This window comes from Thamnophis elegans, chromosome 10 (assembly GCF_009769535.1).
Source record: "Thamnophis elegans isolate rThaEle1 chromosome 10, rThaEle1.pri, whole genome shotgun sequence".
NCBI classification, from domain to species: Eukaryota; Metazoa; Chordata; class Lepidosauria; order Squamata; family Colubridae; genus Thamnophis; species Thamnophis elegans.
The window spans coordinates 23,454,252-23,474,172 of NC_045550.1; the positions used below are offsets into that span (position 1 = coordinate 23,454,252).

The following is a 19,921-nucleotide window of genomic DNA, read 5'->3' on the forward strand; positions in this document are numbered from 1 at the left end:
GGGGCATTCACAACTTCTGGAGGCAAGCTGTTCCACTGATTAATTGTTCTAACTGTCTGGAAATTTCTCCTCAGTTCTAAGTTGCTTCTCTCCTTGATTAGTTTCAATCTATTGCTTCTTGTTCTACCCTCAGGTACTTTGGAGAATAGCTTGACTCCCTCTTCTTTGTGGCAACCCCTGAGATATTGGAATACTGCTATCATGTCTCCCCTAGTCTTTTTTCTCTTAAACTAGACATACCCAGTTCCTGAAACCGTTCTTCATATGTTTTAGTCTCCAGTCCCCTAATCTTTGTTGCTCTTCTCTGCACTCTTTCCAGAGTCTCCATATCTTTTTTACATCGCGGGGACCAGAACTGAATGAAGTATTCCAAGTGTGGCCTTACCAAGGCATTATGAAACTTCACGGGATCTCGATTCTAGCCCTCTGTTTATGCAGCCTAGAACTGTGTTGGCTTTTTTGGCAGCTGCTGCACACTGCTGGTTCATATTTAAATGGTTGTCCCAAAGGTGACTTTGGGCTAGTCACTCTCTGAGCCGAACCCACTTCACAGGGTTGTTGTGGAGAAAATAGGAGGAGGAATGCTATGTTGGTTATGTTCATCACCTTTAGTTATATCTAAAAATAAAAATGATATACATATATAAATTTTCTAGCAATGATCTCTCCTCTTCCCATGTGAAGTCTATTTAGGCTTCCGTACAAAATGTTTTGCACAAGCCTTCTTTCAAATAGCTTAATCCAAATTATACTTGATTTTAAAAATACTAAGCAGCACTGTGTATTTCACCTGGCAACAAATTGGTAGTCAGTGCAAAACATTTAGCCCAAATACTCTTTGAATCTTTTCAGACTTTCCAGGCTTTGGGTATTATTTTCTAAACCATCCAAAGAGACAGCCCCATATATAATGTGTTACATAAATGAAGCCTAGGAGTTACTGGTGTATACACTACAGTCACTTTTTTCAGGAAAGGACAGTTGGTTTGTTAACCAGAGTTAATAAAAAACATGCTTCAATCTGAGAAATTCGGAAAAGAGTGTTCAAAACAGGATGATTTCCTTCTTTGGAACCATGAACCCCTCACAATCAGCCTCTCTGTATTTTAAAACTAATTGTTATGTAGGGAGGAAAGACTGCAAGCTTCCCACGTCTGGTCTTAAAAAATGAGCTAGAGAAAATTAAGTTTCATCCTTTATTTCAGTAAGAATTAAACTGCAAAGTACAATGGGAAGAAGGCTACTAGCATAACCATGCAGGCCTAGAACCACCCAATAGTAGAATTTACTTAGAAATAGTTCAGTTCTCAACCACGTCAGTCATTTCCTTTCAGTACTCTCTTAGGTAAGGAAGGAAGCAAATGAAGATTTCCTGCATGCAGGAGACGTCACATTCATAAATGTCACAGGGTATACAGCATAGCTTCATTTTTCCAGTAACTGGAGTCTGGCTCCTATTGTTTGCACATTGAGCACACTGGGCTTATTTGTGAAAGGATGCCACTGGCCTTGGATACTGGGGTTATCAGTATGGAAAGGTTTTCGGATACGAATTATTTCTAGGCCAGACTGGTTAGCCATCTTTTGGACAATATCTGCAATCTCTTCTGCAGTCTTGCTGGTTAAAGGCTCCTCCTTCACAGTTCCATTCACTAGAAAGAAAATTTGTTTAAAACCTTGTTCAATCTTAGAAGACACATTTGTCTGGCTACCTTGGGTTTCCAATTCCTCAATCTCTATAATTTTATGTTTTAATGGTGTAAATTAGCTTGTTCAAAATTTCCAATGAAGATAGTCATTTCTACTTAATTATTCTATCAAGATGGTCTGAGACTGATATTTTTCCTTGCAGGGTCAAAAGACCTGCTGCCTTAGAATACTAGGAGTTCCAATCTCAATACATCTGGGTGTCAACTTGTAAAACGTTTCCATGGCTATTATCAAGTTGGCATAAAAAAGAGAGAAAAGGGAGGAGAATGCCATGCATACCTTTGGCCAGAGTCAGGTCTCATATTTCTACAGCTAACGTGTGAAATGCACACATTCATAGCCTGCCACAGCACCTTGTTGGTGGATGTGATTTATGACACAGACTGAAGGGAGGGGATACAAGGGTAAAGTTCAGGCCCCATAAAGTGGAATCAGTTTCGGCTCCGCAGAAGAACATGCCAAAATGTTGATCCTAATAAATGAATGGATTTCTTTTGAACTTTGTCTCGAGGCTCGTAAATTAATTACTGTATATACTCAAGTATAAGCCTAGTTTTTCAGCCCACTTTTTGGGCTGAAAAAAGCCGCCTCGGCTTATACTCGAGTCAGTGAAAAATTTGCCCGAAATGGAGGAGAAAAAGGGGCGGGGCCATGCCGCTGGGTGACACTCGTGAATGGCCCAGTGCCCCTGTGAGTTTCCCCTCCCTCTGTGTCAGTTTGCCGCGCAGCGCGCACTGCACCATCCCCCCTCCTCACCTTCTAATGTAATGCAGGGCTGTCTTACGATTCCCCTTCCTCCCCCTCCTGCCGCTCTGCAACGATGTCCCACCTCCTCCTTGTTATGGCAAGCAGCCACATAGCGATGTCCCACCTCCTCTGGTACAGTGATCCAATGATAGGAATCACTGTGCCGTGTGTCATAGGAGGCGGGACATCGCTCCCGCGGCTGCACGGGACATCATCATCACAGCGGGACATCAGCATCATGAGGTGAGTGAAGTATTTCATTGAATACACCGCTAGTTTACTGTTTTTCTTTGAAATAAATATTCAAAAACATTATTGGTATCTATTTTTATTTTTAAAATTTACCGGTAGCTGCTGCATTTCCCACCCTAGGCTTATACTCGAGTCAATAACTTTTCCAGTTTTTTTGTGGTAAAATTAGGTGCCTCGGCTTATATTCGGGTCGGCCTATACTCGAGTATATACGGTAGGTCATCTTTTGGAAACTTCACACTGGGGACTGTCATATTTGGGATAGTTTTAGATAGAATAGACAGTTATAGATAGAAGTCAAGTTTTTACTGCTGACTGTTTGGCAAGAAAATGAAGGTATCTGTGCTTACATAATCTTATTAAAAGAACACCCATATATTGGATATATGAAAGTAGATAACAAAAAAATTAACTAAGTTTTATAATTAGTAAGTAGTAATTTATAACTACTTATTTATAGATGGTTATGTTAAATAAATAATTAATAAGGGCAATAAGGTATACATATATGTTGGTTTGATGAGAAGAAAATAGATATAACAGTAAAGGAATTTTTGTTAACCAATATTAATTATAACAACTAACAATGGAATGATAAGGATAAGGGATACAGTTAATGATATATATATACAGTTAATGATATATATATATATACACATACATAATTACATACATGTATGTATGTATGTACGTACGTACGTACTATCATAACAAAAGGAACCTGGACACAAATTGTAAACAGTGATTTGAGGTGGGGGGTGGGGAAAGGGCTTAGAAATTTTGTCAACTAATTGTTTAGAATATGTTATAAAGGTTTAAGGCTATTGGATGACTTTGTAATAATTAATGAAATGTCATTAGGTGGTTGTGTTTTTAACTATGGATTATTCTAGGCAAAAGGACACTAAAACAATTTCAGTCAAATGAGAACTATGATACGTTGAAAGTAAAACTCATTAAGAACTTTGACATTTGATATGAATGTAAGTAATGACTGTGGAAGAGATGCACGAAAGCTAATTGTAACCAAGTGACACACTTTCTACAAGAGGCAATATAAGATGATTATTTTTGTATGTGTGTTAAATATTTTTTTTAAAAAAGTAAAAAAAAGAATACCATGTGATTAATTTATTCATTTTGTTTTCCATATTTATAATCTTTCTGTCCACACAAGCTTAACATAACACTCACATTTTCACTGAAACAATTAGATCACACCAACTGAAAAGGTTTGGCTAAATAGAAAACTATATGTTTTAAGCGGGAGCTGAGTACATCTCCTAAAAGACTTTAAATCTTAGGAGCAGATTTCTTGGTTAATGGCAGTAAAAAAACAGATTATACTCTCTTTGGTTTTATTCAGTATTACATTCCATACTCACAGTATTCAGCAACCAATGTGGGGATCCTGCAGTTCTTTGGGTTTACATAAACCACAATCCCAGGGTTCTGCCTTGCAAAATCCACTATCTTTTCTTCAACATATTCTCTACAACCAGACAAAAAATATTTGCATTGAGGTGTTTTAAAAAATACACTTAAATCAAGTGAGGGATTACACTGCTGAAGCAATGAAGTCTACTTGGACATAGAACTTTTCTATAAAATTATTTTGATTGGAGAAGCCACTTAGAACAAAAGTCCCCCAAGTCCACTTCTTTTCCAAAATAGGTGGAAATAGGCATTTCCAAATGTTTTGCATGCAATGATGCCAAGGAGACCCGAGTGATATTATGCATCTCATGGTATCAGAGTACAAATGAACCAAAGTATATAAATATCATTTGTTTAAAAAAAAACATGTACCAGGGTGCCTAAGTTTGGCGTAAGCATTCCACAAGTTTGTACAGACTTAACAGTGCAAATAATCTACTGAATATTAGACTGTCTAGCCTTTATTTGTGAATTCTAACCACAATTGTTTAATCTTGGCTTTACAGAAAGTACTTTTAATTGCTGTCTGAAAATAGATTGGGTTGAATGAAGAACAGAATATAGCAATATTGCCCAGTTCTATTACATCCTTGGACCAAAGGGATTACTTTGGATGGTAATATTAAAACAAAAATAGGGAGGGAAAAAAGCAAGTGAATGGAATAAGTGAAATACATATACAATTAACCGGAGTCATGGCTCAGCCATTGTGGCACAAAAGGGAGACCAGGTCTTCTCCTTCTTGTTCCTAAGAAGCTAGGCAAACATCAGGAAGGAGGAAGCAAATGACAGAGTTGGAAGGGACCTTGGAGATTTTCTAGTCCTGCTCAAGGAAGAAACCCTATATAGCATTCCAGTCAAATGGTTGTCCAATCTCTTCTTAAAAACCTCCAATGTTGGGGTACTCACAAGTTCTGGAGGCAAGCTGTTCCACTGATTAATTGTTCTAACTGTCACGAAATTTCTCCTTAGTTCTAGGTTGCTTCTCTCCTTGATTAGTTTCCACCCATTGCTTCTTGTTCTACCTTCAGGTGCTTTGGAGAATAGCTTGACTCCCTCTTCTTTGTGGGTAGATATTGGAACATTGCTATCATGTCTCCCCTAGTTCTTCTTTTCATTAAACTAGACATACCCAGTTCCTGCAACCGTTTTCGTATGTTTTAGCCCCCAGTTCCCTAACAGTCTTTCTTCTCTCACTTAACACCTGCGCTGCTTAACAATGAATTCGGACGCTTCCGAAGCCTGCAGAGAGACGGGCCCAGCTGGCCCGCCTGCTGCAACGCCTCTCTCTCCCCACCTGGCGCCCAGCGAGTTGGACATGTGCTGGCTGACCGTCAGGGTGATGCGCTGCAGCTGACATACGTAGCGGCCCACGCCATTCCGCAAGACGCTGGCCAAGAAGCGGCTCGCGGTGCCGCGGCCGGTCATCGTCGTTGGCAATGCGACGCGTACAGGAACTCGGAAGCGGAACAGGAAGCGAAGCAGGAAGCAAATACGGAATCGGCGCCGCTCTAGCATACAGTCTCTCTGTGCCCGTGGAACGGCAATTGCTTTTGAAGGCGCCACCCCCTTTTCTGCGAGATAAGAACTCGCAAGAAATATAGAGATATTCCATCTTTGTGAGGGGGGGGGGGAATGATAGATGGATGGGTGGATAGAAGGAAGGAAGAGGGAGAGAGAGAGGGAGGGAGGGAGGGGGGAGAAAGAAAGAAAGAAAGAAAGAATAGTAGGGGCGTGCATAAGCGCACCAGCATGCCTAACGTCCCAGTTCCCATTTATTTGTGCTAATTTCCTGTGTTCTTATCTATGTTTATTCTTATTCCTGTTATCTTGTACATGAGTGACAAACTAACTAAATAAATAAATCATTGGGGCGTCAGCATCTATTTAAAAATTGCAATGTGGACCCAGTTTGTGTGATGCACCAACAGAAATAGCCAGGAAGGCTTTGCGTGTTCGGCTGAGGTTAGGTCTTTATAAGGCTGCAAAAACGGCCAGATGTACCAACAACTCCCACTCTTGGTTGCCGCCCTTGAATTTCTGCACTTTGGGCTTGAAAGCCAGAAAACTCTCCTGCAACGAGATGAGCAGGGAGGGATGTATATCGCTTGTATTTTATGTGTATTATCTCTATGGAGGAAAATCCGTATGTTCCGCCAAGCCGGCCTTTGTTTCCGGGTTGGTCCTTCTCCCGCCTCCGCAGCCGCTCTCGGAAGCGATGGATTTAAAGGAAAGTCATGGCGCGCTTTCTGCAGCTGCACGTGGGGAGCCGATGCCCTGATCCGGAGCTGCAGGCTGCGGCCGGAGGGGAGGCTTTATAGACGTCCGGAGAGCGGCGGGGATGGGGATGTGGGCTGCAGCTCCACCGCAAGCTGGAAGGAGGGCAGCGGTATAGGAGGTTCTTGCAATATAAGAAAGGCAGGGCGCCTGCTTCTCGGAGGGAAAACAAGGCGCTTCCGTTAAGGCATTTAGGAGACGGCACTGCAGGGTCGTAGAGCGAGGAGGTCCCACCCTATGAGGCTGCTCAGAGGACGGGGATCCCAGACGTAGGAAAAAATGTTTTCGGTGACGTCACGGCTCCTTTTACGTCACCGGCGCCTTCCAGGTAAATGGATGCTTGTTGGGCGCTCTCCTTGCAAGCACTACAAGCAGGAGAAGCTTCCACCGGTGCAGGACCCGATTCCTCCTGCCTCGGTCACAGAGATCCGGCAGTACCTCAAAACGCAGAAAATCCCCTTTCACGATGGCTACAGTTGCATTCACGTGCCCAGTATTTTTGTGGGGGATAAACAGCAGCACCGCCATAGTTACAGCCTCTTTATTGATAAGACCACGGGCCAGTTTATCTGCACGGACACCCTGGTCGAAGGTAATTGGCAAGACTTCCAGGCCAACGTAGAGCTGCAGGATAAAGGACTAACGTTAAGCGACAGGCACAGTATTAACGAGCAACATGACCAAAGTGGAGAGGATGCTAGGCACATATGGGACCGAGCCTTGCCTCTTTGGCAATTGCTGGATGAACAGGAGACAAAAGAAGTCAAGGCTACATTTGGCATTTCCTGCGTGTCAAATACCACTCTCAAACACTTTGGGGTGCGTTTTCTTCGGACTGCTCAAGCATTGGTCTTCCCATGGTTCAGTCCTTCTGGCACTAGCTTGAAGGGATTGAAGCTCCTCAGAGTTGAGCCCCAAGGAGACCGAATGCACCATGTGGAGGATATGTTGCCTCGTCCCAATGCCTATCACAATCTCTTTGGTTTGCCTCGGATCAGTCGGCGTGATACAGAAGTAGTGTTGACTGGCCGAGAGTTGGATGCTCTGGTGTTGCAACAAGTGACTGGTTTACCCACCTTGGCTCTGCCTCGTGGGATTTCTTGTCTTCCCCCAGCCTTACTTCCCTACTTAGAACAGTTTAAAAGGATCACATTATGGTTAGGAGAAGATCTCCGGTCCTGGGAATCTGCTAAACATTTTGCACGTAAGCTGAATCCTAAGCGTTGTTATTTGGTGCGACCTAGTGACCAGCAGCTTCGACCTTTAGAGGCTTTTAGCAGTGGTATGAACCTTACTAAGATTCTACGCTCAGCTTTGCCAGCTGGCCACAAATCTATAATTTCATTTTGTCAACTGCGGGAAGAGGTGTATGGGGAGCTGGTCAATGTAGATCAGGTGGCCGGAGTCAAGTGGGCTCGTTTTCCAGAACTCAGCAAACTTCTCAAAGGTCACCGCAAAGGAGAGCTCACTGTTTTCACAGGTGAGTATATATTTTATTTACTTATGTATTTATTCATATCCTGCTTTTATTATTTGCTCCTTGGTCCAAAGTCATCTTTTCTGATGAGAGCAACTTTTACCCAAAGCACCAAAAACTGGTTCAATGACCGTGGGATTACTGTGCTTGATTGACCTCTCCATTCTTCCTCCATACTCTGGGTCCTTGGTTTCCAAATGAGATGCAAAAGTTGCTCTCATCAGAAAAAAGGACTTTGGACCACTGTGCTTCATTAAGACCAGGGTCAACGCAGTCGTCTACCAGGAGATTTTGGAGCACTTCATGCTTCCTTCCACAGACAAGATTTATGGGGATGCTGACTTCATTTTCCAGCTGCCCACACTGCCAAAAGCACCAAAACCTGGTTCAATGGATTACTGTGCTTGATTGCCCAGCAAACTCGCCTGACCTGAACCCCATAGAGAATCTATGGGGCATTGCCAAGAGAAAGATGAGAGACATGAGACCGAACAATGCAGAAGAGCTGAAGGCCGCTATTGAAGCATCCTGGTCTTCCATAACACTTCAGCAATGCCACAGGCTGATAGCTTTCATGCCACGCCGCATTGAGGCAGTAATTGCTGCAAAAGGGGCCCAAACCAAGTACTGAGTACATATGCATGCTTATACTTTTCAGAGGTCCGATATTGTTCTATGTATAATCCTTGTTTTATTGATTGCATTTAATCTAATTTTTTGAGATGGTGGATTTGGGGTTTTCATGAGCTGTACGACATAATCATCACAATTATGACAAATCAAGGCTTGAACTATCTTGCTTTGCATGTAATGAGTCTTATTTCATATATTAGTTTCACCTTTTAAGTTGCATTACTGAAATAAATGAACTGTTGCACGATATTTTAATTTTTCAAGTTTCACCTGTAATCATTAAAATATTTGCTGGATTGTTCTTGAGTTGTTTGTCAGATTTTGGCTTATTTGTCGGACATAGGATTTGAAAACCAGTTTTCCTCAAGCTTCTCAAGATTTTCTGCTTCCATATATTTTTGTCTGGAGAAGCACAATTTACTTAATAAAAGTAATGATTACTAGAAGAAAAGGGAAGAGGTATTGGAGATGTCTAAAATAAATTTAACTTATTTTCTGTGCTGCATTTTCTTAAGTTAAATTGTGCATGTTTCCAATTCTGGCAAAAGTGAAGGTGAAAGTAAATGAAATTCTGACTGATTCTATATGCACTGTTCAGCAGAAGTGTCTATGGGACAGTTGATATACACCCCCAAGCATGATTTTTATTTCATTACTAAATAATGGTCAAACCACTAGAAGTACTATTGTAATGGGTAAGTGGGATGTTACAGTCAATGAAGAAAATATTGTGTTGTAACATAGTTCCCCATTTACACCTACCGCCAATGTAAGTACCCATCAAAGGAAAGGGCTTGCCAGTTTGTTCCAGGTAAAACCAGATTCTACATAAATTGGATCAAACTGCCTTTCTTACTAATTGTGCTTTTGTCCTTCTGGATCAGGTCCAACAGGCAGTGGGAAGACCACCTTCATAAGTGAATATGCTCTGGATCTCTGCATGCAAGGCGTTAATACATTATGGGGCAGCTTTGAGATCCATAATGTGCGCTTGGCCAAGATCATGCTTACTCAGTTTGCCTTGGAAAAACTGGATGAGCAACTGGAAAAATATGATGAGTGGGCAGACAAGTTTGAGGATCTTCCACTTCATTTCATGACCTTCTATGGACAACAGAACATCAAGTAAAATTTGGGGTAGCAGCTTCCTACTTTGTATATAGTGGGTTATTGCTTTTTTATGAGACAGTAGAAGTGAAACAGTGCTATAATTAATGTAATGCTGAGTTTGCAGTCTTAGTTCTGTTTAATTAGCAGCAAATAGATTATAATTCAGTAAGAAATACAGTGGTACCTCAGTATTCATTTCTAATTGGTTCTGGGAGATTCAACAAATACTAAAAATGAGAAACAAGCAGACCACGTGACTTACCATGTGACCCTTTGTTTAGCCTGGAAGTACTTTCTGATTCTCCCTTTTCCTATGTCAGTGACCTGTCCATTCTCCGCAGTCATCCCCCTTTTCCTATCACAGCATGATGAGTATTGGGACAATATTTTTGCTCAAATTCATTAAGTACCAAATTCGATGAGTTCCAAAGCAGTCAAGTACTGAAGTACCACTGAATAAGTATCCTTGAAAAAATATGTTGAAATATTTAGTAGTAAAGCCAAAGTAAGACTACATTAACTAGCTCTATGTAATGTTAGGGACACGGTGGCTCACTGGCTAAGATGCTGAGCTTATCAATCAGAAAGATTGGCAGTTCAGCAGTTTGAATCCCTAGTGCCATGTAATGGAGGGAGCTCCTGTTACTTGTCCTAGCTTCTGCCAACCTAGCAGTTCAAAAGCATGTAAAAATGCAAGGAGAAAAAATAGGAACCACCTTTTGTGGGAAGGTAACAGCATTCCGTGCACCTTCAGCATTTAGTCATGCCGGCCACATGATCACAGAGACGTCTTCGGACAGCACTGGCTCTTTAGCTTTGTAATGGAGATGAGCACTGCCCTCTAGAGTCGGGAATGACTAGCACATATGTGTGAGGGAAACCTTTACCTTTATGTAATGTTAGTCTGGGAAAATCCCGAGATATTCTAGCATAGATTGAGTGGAAAGTGTTACAAAGCACCCTTTGCCTAGCAAATATTGAGACTGGTCTCAAATTACACAGTGAGTACACTATTTTAAGTTAAGGCAGTTGGTTTCCCTTAGATATGCAATGTCATGTGGTTTCCTTTAATGTAGGATACAAATTGCAATGTGTAAATGAATGTTTCAGAGAAGTTCTTTAACTCCTCATTCTTTGTCCTGAATGCTATTAATGAAATTAACTTTTCCGGGATTCTGAGGGTTTTAAGATACCTTATTTAGTCATTAACTTTATAAATGTATTTGTTACTCTGAATTAATTGAGACTGTGGACATGTTTTAATCTGCAGCAAATGTTTCTGTTTAAAAGCTCATTATTTGAACTTGGTCTGATCTCTTCCTAGGTAGGAGTGGCAGAGTAAATTAAACTCTACATGTGTGTAACTTTAATAATTTTTTCATCCAGGACAGTAATTGATACGATGCTCCATGCTGTGTACATGTATGATATTACTCATGTTATCATCGATAATCTCCAGTTTATGATGGGCCAGGAGCAACTCAGTGTGGACAGGTAATCCTCTCATTTCATGTTTCCTTAGCATAGAATCACAGTTTATAACATTGTTCTTTTTCTCTTGCTCAGTCCACATTTTGCAAGCTGCGTGGAGAGCCATGAAAAGAGCATGTGTAAATCCCACAATCCTGTTTCCAGTTGCTTATTCATAGTTAAACATTTGCTCAGGATTATGCCTGTTCTGACCTAAATTGACATAGCTTTTAACGCCATAACATTTCAGGGTGTGTACTAAAGAGGAGTGTTAAATATCTATTTTGTATCCGCCTATCAATTTAGTGCTATTTGCTTTCTATTTGAGAAAGAAAAACATATTTTTTCAGATATTCATGAGTTTTTACAGTGAAGTGTTATTTATACTGCCATATTGCTGCCTAGGCTTGCTCTCCAAGACTACATTGTGGGTACCTTCCGAAAATTTGCTACAGACAACAACTGCCATGTAACACTGATCATTCATCCACGGAAGGAAGATGAAGAAAGGGAGCTGCAAACATCTTCCATTTTTGGATCTGCAAAGGTAAATCCTTCTTGATAAAAGTTTTTCCAAGGAACTAGACATATATCTACTCATCCAGCCATCCAGCCAATGAATCCTCCCATTTGCCCTGTTCTAATCATAGTGTTATTTTTCTTTCTCTTTCTTGCAGGCCAGCCAAGAGGCTGACAATGTGTTGATCCTGCAGGATAGGAAATTAACAACAGGACCAGGCAGGCGCTACTTACAGGTCTCCAAGAATCGCTTTGATGGAGATGTGGGAATATTTCCCCTGGAATTCAACAAAACTTGCCTTACATTCTCTAACCCTGTCAAAAGCAAAACTAGGGTAAAGAAGGTAAAAGAGGACACCGAGGAGCCAGTTCAAAAACCTGTAGCAGCTGCTGGAGAAGTTCCAAAGAAGCAACGATCCCAGAAACAATCCAATAAGAGCACAAAAGCTGCCTTAAATGTATCACCCGATGAACCCAACAAGCCATGAGGAATTGAATTTTATTCAGAAAGGATTTGCAGCCAGCAGAATCACTATGGTTCATTTGATTATAGGAGTAATCAGTCCAACCATATAGGCATTGGTCAAGTTCTTCTTGCTCTGTTGCAGCTCTTTTTCATTGGAACCAGTTGCAGAAGAGAACTGTGAATGGTAGCAGGGTTTATAGCACTATTAAGAATTTACTATTAAGAATTAGTCTGAAAAGAAACTTGGATTATTTCCCTTGCCATCCAGAATAAAGAGCAGATCTAGTACGTGCAGCAGAAAGACTCAGCTGCACATACAGTGCATATGTGCAAGGAAGGAATTGTGTTTTTGTTAAGAGATACATAATGTCTACTTGCAACAAGGAAGGAATAATATAGCTGCAGGGAACACCAATGTAATGTAAGTTGTCTCCTGTATATACTATATGTACATGAGGATACAGTCAAGGTTCCCTGCAAGCTAGTGTGATAAATCATGGTGTGGAATCACAAATACTGATTGAATTCTGTAGTACTAGGCACAATAATGATTGGAAAAATTAAAATTTCCAATATACCCCCCCCCCAAAAAAGCTGGAGAATTGTGTGATAAAATTAGAAAGATTAAAAGGGAAATGCACATACCCATGTACCTGTAAGGGGGCTATGGAAAAATCATGAAGAAAGGTATGCAGCTTTATTCAAAAAGCATTGCTATACCTTTAATGATTTCCACATTGATTTTAGTTAACATTTTGTACAGGTTCTCCTGGCTTTATTTCATGATCCAGCCTTCCAGTTTCAGTGGTTGGCTGTACGAAATTTATATTCACTTTATTTCCTGTTTAGGAAAACTTGTATTGAAAAGGAGACTTATGAGTGTCTTGTTTCCATTGTACAAGAAAAAGGAAAGCATTGTTTTTTAAAATGATAATTGAGCATAGTAAAAGACTTTGATAGGAAAATAAAAAGTTTTATTCTGTGACATTCTGGGGAGGATGCCTTACTCATTGTAGGCTGTGCCTTGATATGACATCTTTAGGTTATGTCATTCTTTCTTAATCTGGTTCACTCTAGTGCTAGAAATGCAAAACCACAAAGTTTTGGGTTTGCTGTAAATATTTTTCAAACACATGCAATATAAACACATCATTTTAGATCACTTTAAACCAGTGGTTCCCAACATGGGGCCCAAGCCCCACGGGGGAGCTACTTGATTTTTAATGGGGGCAATTAACCTTGTTTAAACTAAGTTAATGGCCTTTTAGGCTTCCTCCCTGTGGATAGAGTTCACTTTTTGAATAAAGTAAGAATTATATGTCACAGGGCGAGCATCAGGATTTTAGAAAAACTTAGGTGAGGCATGGCCAAATAAAGGTTGGGAAGCACTGCTTTAAACATTTGCATTGGCAGAAGTGTGATATTCCTTCTGTTCTCCGCCAGAGGTCAGCTTGACTTAGGTTTTTACTTGTCTGTTCAAACTGAGGGCATTTCTTCTGATTTCCATGCTAACGCATACATTCTTTTCTACAGCCTCAAAAATTGAAGACTGTGAGAAATTTTTTTAGGAATGCTTACAGTATAGATAAGATTCTTGAAATTTATATTAGAAAATATTGGATTTCTCTCTGTAATCCTTTCAGCTGTAAGAATAACCTTCCAGGAAATATTTTTACATTTTCAAGGGTTTCTTGCTTAATATCACAACATCTTTTGCTTTCCCTGTTCTCGCTAATTTAAACCCACCAAGTTCTCCCTGCAACAATAATATTTGAGTTAAATTGGATTGCTGGCTCAAAGTGGGCAGGAATGAGACATAAAAATGAGTTCTAGGCGCTCTTTGACTTGGTTGTTTGCTTGCAGATGGTTCATAACTTGGGCTAGGTAACATTGGATGCAAACCAAACTTAGCATCAAGAACTCAACTATCCTGAGCTACAAATGCTTTCTTTGGAACATAAAACTAAATCTTGGTCCAATAACGTATTTCACACTAAATCCATACCTCAGTATTCCAAAAAAACAGCCTGCAAATTCTTTAGGATTGAATTTGTTGTGCTATACGGCGCCCCATACAAAAATGGCCATATGATAACTGATTGCTACAAATGACTTGGTTTCTGTTTTACACACTATTCTGGGAAAATATAGTCAGCGTTCCAAGTATCATGTAGAATTAAATCAGAGTCCAAGGCAAAACAATCCTTAAAGTTCCAATTTAATAAATCAGACATTTTAGCACATCTGTGTAATCCCAATTCTAAAGAGCTTCCTGGGATTCCATCCAGTTAAAAGTTCATGATCTTGTCCCCACACCCACAAATCCATCACATGGTCCAATCTTCTTCCACGCTGTCATCTCCACCCAGCTGCTTCCAGTCAGGTGTAAAAGTGCGGAGACAAAAGATGACCTTCGTCTTCTAGAAAAGAATGAAACAATACATTCCACAATCCTACTACTTTCTATTCCCCCCTCCCAACTACTACACTAATAAAAAAGCATAATGAATTAAAAGAAAGTGTGGCAGGCCAAAGATCCTAACAGGAATATAATTGCAGGCCTGACACTGTCCAGTTGTGTCTGACACTAGGGCGTAGCGCTCATCTCCATTTCTTAGGCAAGTGAGCCAACATTGTCGGAAGACACTTCTGTAGTCATGTGGCCAGCATGGCTATATGGTGCACGGGACTCTGTTACCTTCCCCTTCCCTCTGAGGTGGTACCTATTATAACTATTACAACTTAAAACCACTATTGAGCCCCAAATTTCAGTTGCTAAGCAAGACAGTTAAGTGAATTTATCCTATTTTATTACTTTTCTTGCCACACAGTTGTTAAATGAATCACTGTAGTTGTTAGTAACACAGTTGTTAAGTGAGTCTGTCTTCGCCATTGACTTTGCTCGTCAGAAAGTGATGAAACGATCCTGGGACAATGCAACCATCATAAATGTGTGCCAATTGTCAAGCATATGAATTTTGATTATGTGACTGGTCATACTGCAACAGTTGTAAGTGTGAAAAGTGATCATGTCACCTATTTCAATGCCAGTGTAACTTAAACGAACTGGTAAATCAAGGAGTACTTGTATTCCCTATTTTCCCAAAATAACAACCCTGTGAGGTGGGGTGGCTGCTGTGCATCTCAGATTTAAGAGGACATTACAGGTTTTATGGGAGTGGGGATGTCCAACTATGTAGTCCAGCATAAATAATGCCAGATTAGTTTAATTTATAACAGAAATGTCATTTTTTCTCTCACACTGTCATCTTCACAAATGTCCTGTGAGATAAGTTTGGCTGATAAATAATTTCTTGGTTTGCGCATCATGATAAACTATGTTTTTATAGTTTGGAATGTCAGAATATGCTGGGTTTACACATTACTTAATAACCACTGTTTACAGAGTGCAATGGTTGAGCTGTCACATGACACCAAACAACAATCAACTTCCTGCTGTGGCTTAATAATCATGTGGAAATCCAGGTGATTTGAAACTTTCCTGACCACTCAGTCATGGCTTATAAGCATCTCTCACCATAGGCGGTCAGAAAAGGGACAGATGACTCTTCCCAGAGTTCAGAACCAATTGTTCCTCACAGGCATTCAAATCACAACTACAATTTTTTTTTTATGTTTCACACTTTTGTAAATTTTTCTGGCTTTTCTATTTCAGACCATGTTTATCCATATATTGTTTGCATGTGATTCATTACCCTCCAGCTCTATGAAATGCATGGTTTAATGAAATGTATGTTGCATCTGAAGTTCACTCCTTTAAGAATTGAGCATTGGATTATCCTTGCAAAAGGGGTGTTAAATGGTTTTGTTATCCCTGAGATGAAGTTTGATTATTGGAGTATTAAGGAAAATATAATCTGCCTAAAGCAAGTGGCATGGAGTTCATAAGGCTTATTTTCTAGTACATAGGGAATTTCAGGTATTTCCTTACCTTTCCCCTCCTTAAACAGGCAGTATAAAGATCCAGCTTTTATAGAAGATGGAAAGTTAAGAAGGGCCATACAGTATTACAATAAACATGTTCATGCATGTAATACTGTACATAAAATCACTTCGTTGTAAAGTAAATTAGCACTGCAAGTTTCATAGTGTTTCAGAGACCATATTCCTGTTCTTCAAGGCAGAATCACTGTTGTTCTGTAACAACAGGAGGTCCTGGTTTCTACCAATTCCTAATTATCTTGTTTGGGCTGGCTATACTGGTTTAGAAGTGGCCCTTTAATTAACTGGAGTTCTTCTCATTAATGATCTGCATCCCTCAAGCGAAGCCCTCCTATATCAAATCTGGCAAAACTAGTTTAACCTATAACACTTTGGTCAGTATTTGACTTTATAAATCATGCTAAGCCAAGGTTTGCCTTACCATAGTATACTCTATAATTTACTGAGAATTAGGTGTATAGAGTATTTCACAGCTTAGTGTGGTGTATGAACCTGGCCTTCAAATATATATGTAGGTCACTTGATGGCCATAATTGGCATAGGCATAGTTTGTTAGCTGGGAGCTTTATGTTCCATATTGAATTGCAAGGCATGGCTTACCAGCCATAAAGTTTCAATTCAGAAAACGTGCCATACCAAAATCCAACAGCCACATTACAATTTGTGTGTGTCATTTTTTTTTTAAGTCACTGATTTTTTTAGATTGTTTAAATTGATCTAAATAGTGAAAGACCAGATGTAAATGTTCAAGGAGGAGTAAGTTATGGATACTATAAAGAGATTCATTTCACAGGACCCAGGATGAGTTTTTCTGCCATGACACCCACCCTTAGAACATTTTATTCCAAGATGACATTGACCTGAACCTGTTGCCCTCCCAGAAGGTTGTTAAAACTGGTTTTGTCATTGAGCCTGGAGATCCCATGGAAGTATAGAGCAGTGGTGGATTCCCGTACAGTTGCAATGGGCCCTGGCATCCTCCACATGAATGTGCACGGTGCATGCATGTGCCATACCTGCCAGCGACACCTCCGTGATGCTCCAGCTGCTCAGTGGAGCGTCGCACAGATGCTGTATGTGCCATGCCTGTGCGCGGAAGCGCCAAAGGCTTTAAAGGACAGGTAAGGAGCTCAGGCAGGCGGGTGGGCCCTCTGGAGCATCGTACCAGAACGGTACCTGGTGCTCCAGGCAGGCTCCTGTATGCCCATACCGGGGCGTACCACCTGCAACCCACCACTGGTATAGAGCCTGCAAAATAGTTACAAGATTCATGTTTGTTTTGAAATGCTCTCTCCCATGTTTTTTAGTTCTATTTATAGATGTTTAACTTTTAAATTCTATTTTAGTGTTTTGGGCTATTCAATTGTTTTGATAGTTTGTTTTTATTCTTTTTAATTGTATGTGCCATCTGGAGTCATACGTGAAATGGGAGGCTATATAAATTTAACACCGGTAATTAAATAAATTGGTAGGCACATCGGTGATCTTTCTAGCGAAAGAGAAATAGAATGTGTTTCTGCCCCCTCATGATCCTGAGAAAACTTTTGAGAGCTACAGACTGAGGAGAAAAAAGGGGTGCTGGGGAAATCTGCAGCTGCCTCTTGGCTCTGCTGTCCTAACCGCAGACATGAGGAGTTTTCTCCCAGACAGCTGGATGCAGTTCAGCTTCAGGCAGCAGCAGCAGCAGAGCAAGAGAGCTAATTTAGAGGATCAAATTCCTAGTTGCTATTCTCTTTTTTATCTCTAATTCTCCCTCCTAGTGATCCTCCTTCCAGGCCTGCAATAACTATCTGAAAGGTTTACCTAACTGGCAAATTGATTCTTAAACAGAATCGAACAGTTTCTTCACTCTCCCTTAAGACCAGTTACAAAAGAATTTCTTGCACCAAACCAAAGAACAAGTTAAGCTTGAGTGGGGAAGAAGGAATGCTAGCCAGTAGAGGAAAATGCCTGCACATAAGTGGTGGAGGCAACAGGGGAAAAAGCTGCTTACTGTTCTGGGCAAGAAACTCAGTCAACAGCATTAAATTGCCAAGTGTGAAAAAGGCCAGCAACAAAGAAGTAACTTTGCTTTACTTTTGCAATCCCAGCACATCCCATTGTGTTGTGCAAGATCTGTAGCACTGACCAAGTCTCAGCCCCTTTCTTGTTCAGCTCTTTTGCTCATTATTCAAATGATGCCTTTATCACCTACATTACAAGAGGAAACTATGTTCCCAGGAATTTCACCCAAGATGGCCAATTGAAAGATAGACTGGGAGCTGCAGTTCAAAGTCACTTGGAGGAACCAAGAAAACCTATTTGAAACATCGAGGCTATGTTTTCAAATTGCACACTGTTGAATAAAGTATTATGGCTTACTTCACTCAAACTGTAGTTTACAAATCACAAAATAGATTCACATATGACACAAAGATTAAACCAAAGAAACCGTATCACTATAAGCTGAGAACATTCGATCTGGAACCACCAGCTCCAGTTATGACACAATGGATTAAGGCCAGGGTCTTATGTCTGTGCCACAAAGGTGAAAATAGAGAAAAGAAGGACTAGGGGGGAACACGATAGCAGTATTCCAGTATTTGAGAGGTTACCACAAAGATGAGGGGGTCATTTTATTTTCCAAAGCAACAGAGGGCAGGACAAGAAATAATGGATGGAAACTAATCAAGGAGAGAAGCAATCTGTAATTAAGGATAAACTTCCTAACAATGAGAACAATTAACCTGTGAAAAAGCTTGCCTTCAGATGTGGATGCTTCATCACTGGAGGTTTTTAAGAAGAGACTGGGCAGTCACTTGTCTGAAATGGTATAGGATCTCCTGTTTGAGCAGGCAGCTGGAGTGGAAGATCTCCAAGGATTCTTCTAGCTCTTCTGATTCTGAAAGGTATCCATTTGGTGCTTTGGTATACACAGGCAATCTGTGTGTAAAAAACTAGGAGTCTACAATATACCAGCTTCCAGAGTCCATTTCTAAGAATGCCTCTAGCCTCATTAAATGATGGGTATCTAGAATTAGCACTTTTCAGAAAGTGTAGCTCTCTGCCCAGAAAAAGAATAGCAAACATACATAATACAGAGCATCTTATAGAAAGTGGATTGGGGATATGAGGCTAGAGGAAATAGCAGGGATATTCTAATAAACCTTGCCTTGTATGTGATAACTCTTATGGCATACATTTTATGAATGGGTAAGCTTATCAATATTGACCTTCTGATAGATGCAACAACATCTTTTTGAAGTGTGAAATGTGCCCACCAGCAGGGTTCCATTACTAAGCTTATTGATATCACATTGGTATAATATCACCATGCAAATAGCAATGGCACTTAGACTTGTATACTGCTTCCAAATGTTTTAGAGCCCTCCCTAAGTGGTTTACAGAGTCAGTATATTGCCCCCAACAATATGGGTCTTCATTTTTCTGACTTTGGAAGGAGGGAAGGCTGAGTCAACTTTGAGCTGGTGGGAATCAAACTGCTGGCAGTGAACGGTGAGCCTGCAATACTGCATTCTAACCACTGTGCCACCATGACTCTTTTAAATGATACTGGTTATTAAATGTGTTAGGCAAAATATTACAGCAATACATTTCCCTCCCATCAGCCTGTCCACCTCTGTTGATGTTCCCTACTACAACATAAGATTTTATTTTTGCATTGATGTTTCTAAAAATTTCATACTGCTTCATCCCCCTCTGAAAATTCCGTTCACCTCCTAGATTGAGAAATGCTTTTCTGGAAAATGCAAAACATCCCATGATCCTTACATTTCCTTCCCACCATCCGTGCCTCCATTGTGACTGTAATCTTGACTACATATCAGAAGACTATATTTTTTTCAGGTTGCATGGAAATG

At 40.4% G+C, this 19,921-nt stretch overlaps 2 protein-coding genes across 2 annotated transcripts; one reads left to right on the forward strand and one right to left on the reverse strand.

Moving 5' to 3' along the window:
* Window positions 1–1,182: 1,182 nt before the first annotated feature.
* On the reverse strand, window positions 1,183–5,616 carry MRPL43 (mitochondrial ribosomal protein L43). The gene is made up of 3 exons (XM_032226005.1): window positions 5,444–5,616; window positions 4,095–4,201; window positions 1,183–1,652 (listed from the first exon to the last, which is right to left on the reverse strand). Exons 1-3 carry the CDS (start codon window positions 5,572–5,574, stop codon window positions 1,426–1,428), a joined length of 465 nt encoding a protein of 154 aa, XP_032081896.1. The 5' UTR covers window positions 5,575–5,616; the 3' UTR covers window positions 1,183–1,425.
* Window positions 5,617–6,336: 720 nt separating this feature from the next.
* On the forward strand, window positions 6,337–13,085 carry TWNK (twinkle mtDNA helicase). Its single transcript, XM_032225966.1, has 5 exons — window positions 6,337–7,903; window positions 9,418–9,658; window positions 11,030–11,137; window positions 11,519–11,660; window positions 11,791–13,085. Exons 1-5 carry the CDS (start codon window positions 6,703–6,705, stop codon window positions 12,118–12,120), a joined length of 2,022 nt encoding a protein of 673 aa, XP_032081857.1. The 5' UTR covers window positions 6,337–6,702; the 3' UTR covers window positions 12,121–13,085.
* Window positions 13,086–19,921: the final 6,836 nt, after the last annotated feature.

Bases quoted from the DNA above. Each gene is read 5' to 3' on its own strand.
- MRPL43 (XM_032226005.1), bottom strand. From the start codon at position 5,574: ATGACCGGCCGCGGCACCGCGAGCCGCTTCTTGGCCAGCGTCTTGCGG. The intron at 4,202-5,443 runs GTGGGGAGAGAG...GTCTGGTTGTAG, and splicing joins TCCAACTCGCTGGGCGCCAG to AGAATATGTTGAAGAAAAGA. The intron at 1,653-4,094 runs GTGAGTATGGAA...TTTTCTTTCTAG, and splicing joins CACATTGGTTGCTGAATACT to TGAATGGAACTGTGAAGGAG.
- TWNK (XM_032225966.1), top strand. From the start codon at position 6,703: ATGTTTTCGGTGACGTCACGGCTCCTTTTACGTCACCGGCGCCTTCCA. The intron at 7,904-9,417 runs GTGAGTATATAT...CTTCTGGATCAG, and splicing joins AGAGCTCACTGTTTTCACAG to GTCCAACAGGCAGTGGGAAG. The intron at 9,659-11,029 runs GTAAAATTTGGG...TTTTTCATCCAG, and splicing joins TATGGACAACAGAACATCAA to GACAGTAATTGATACGATGC.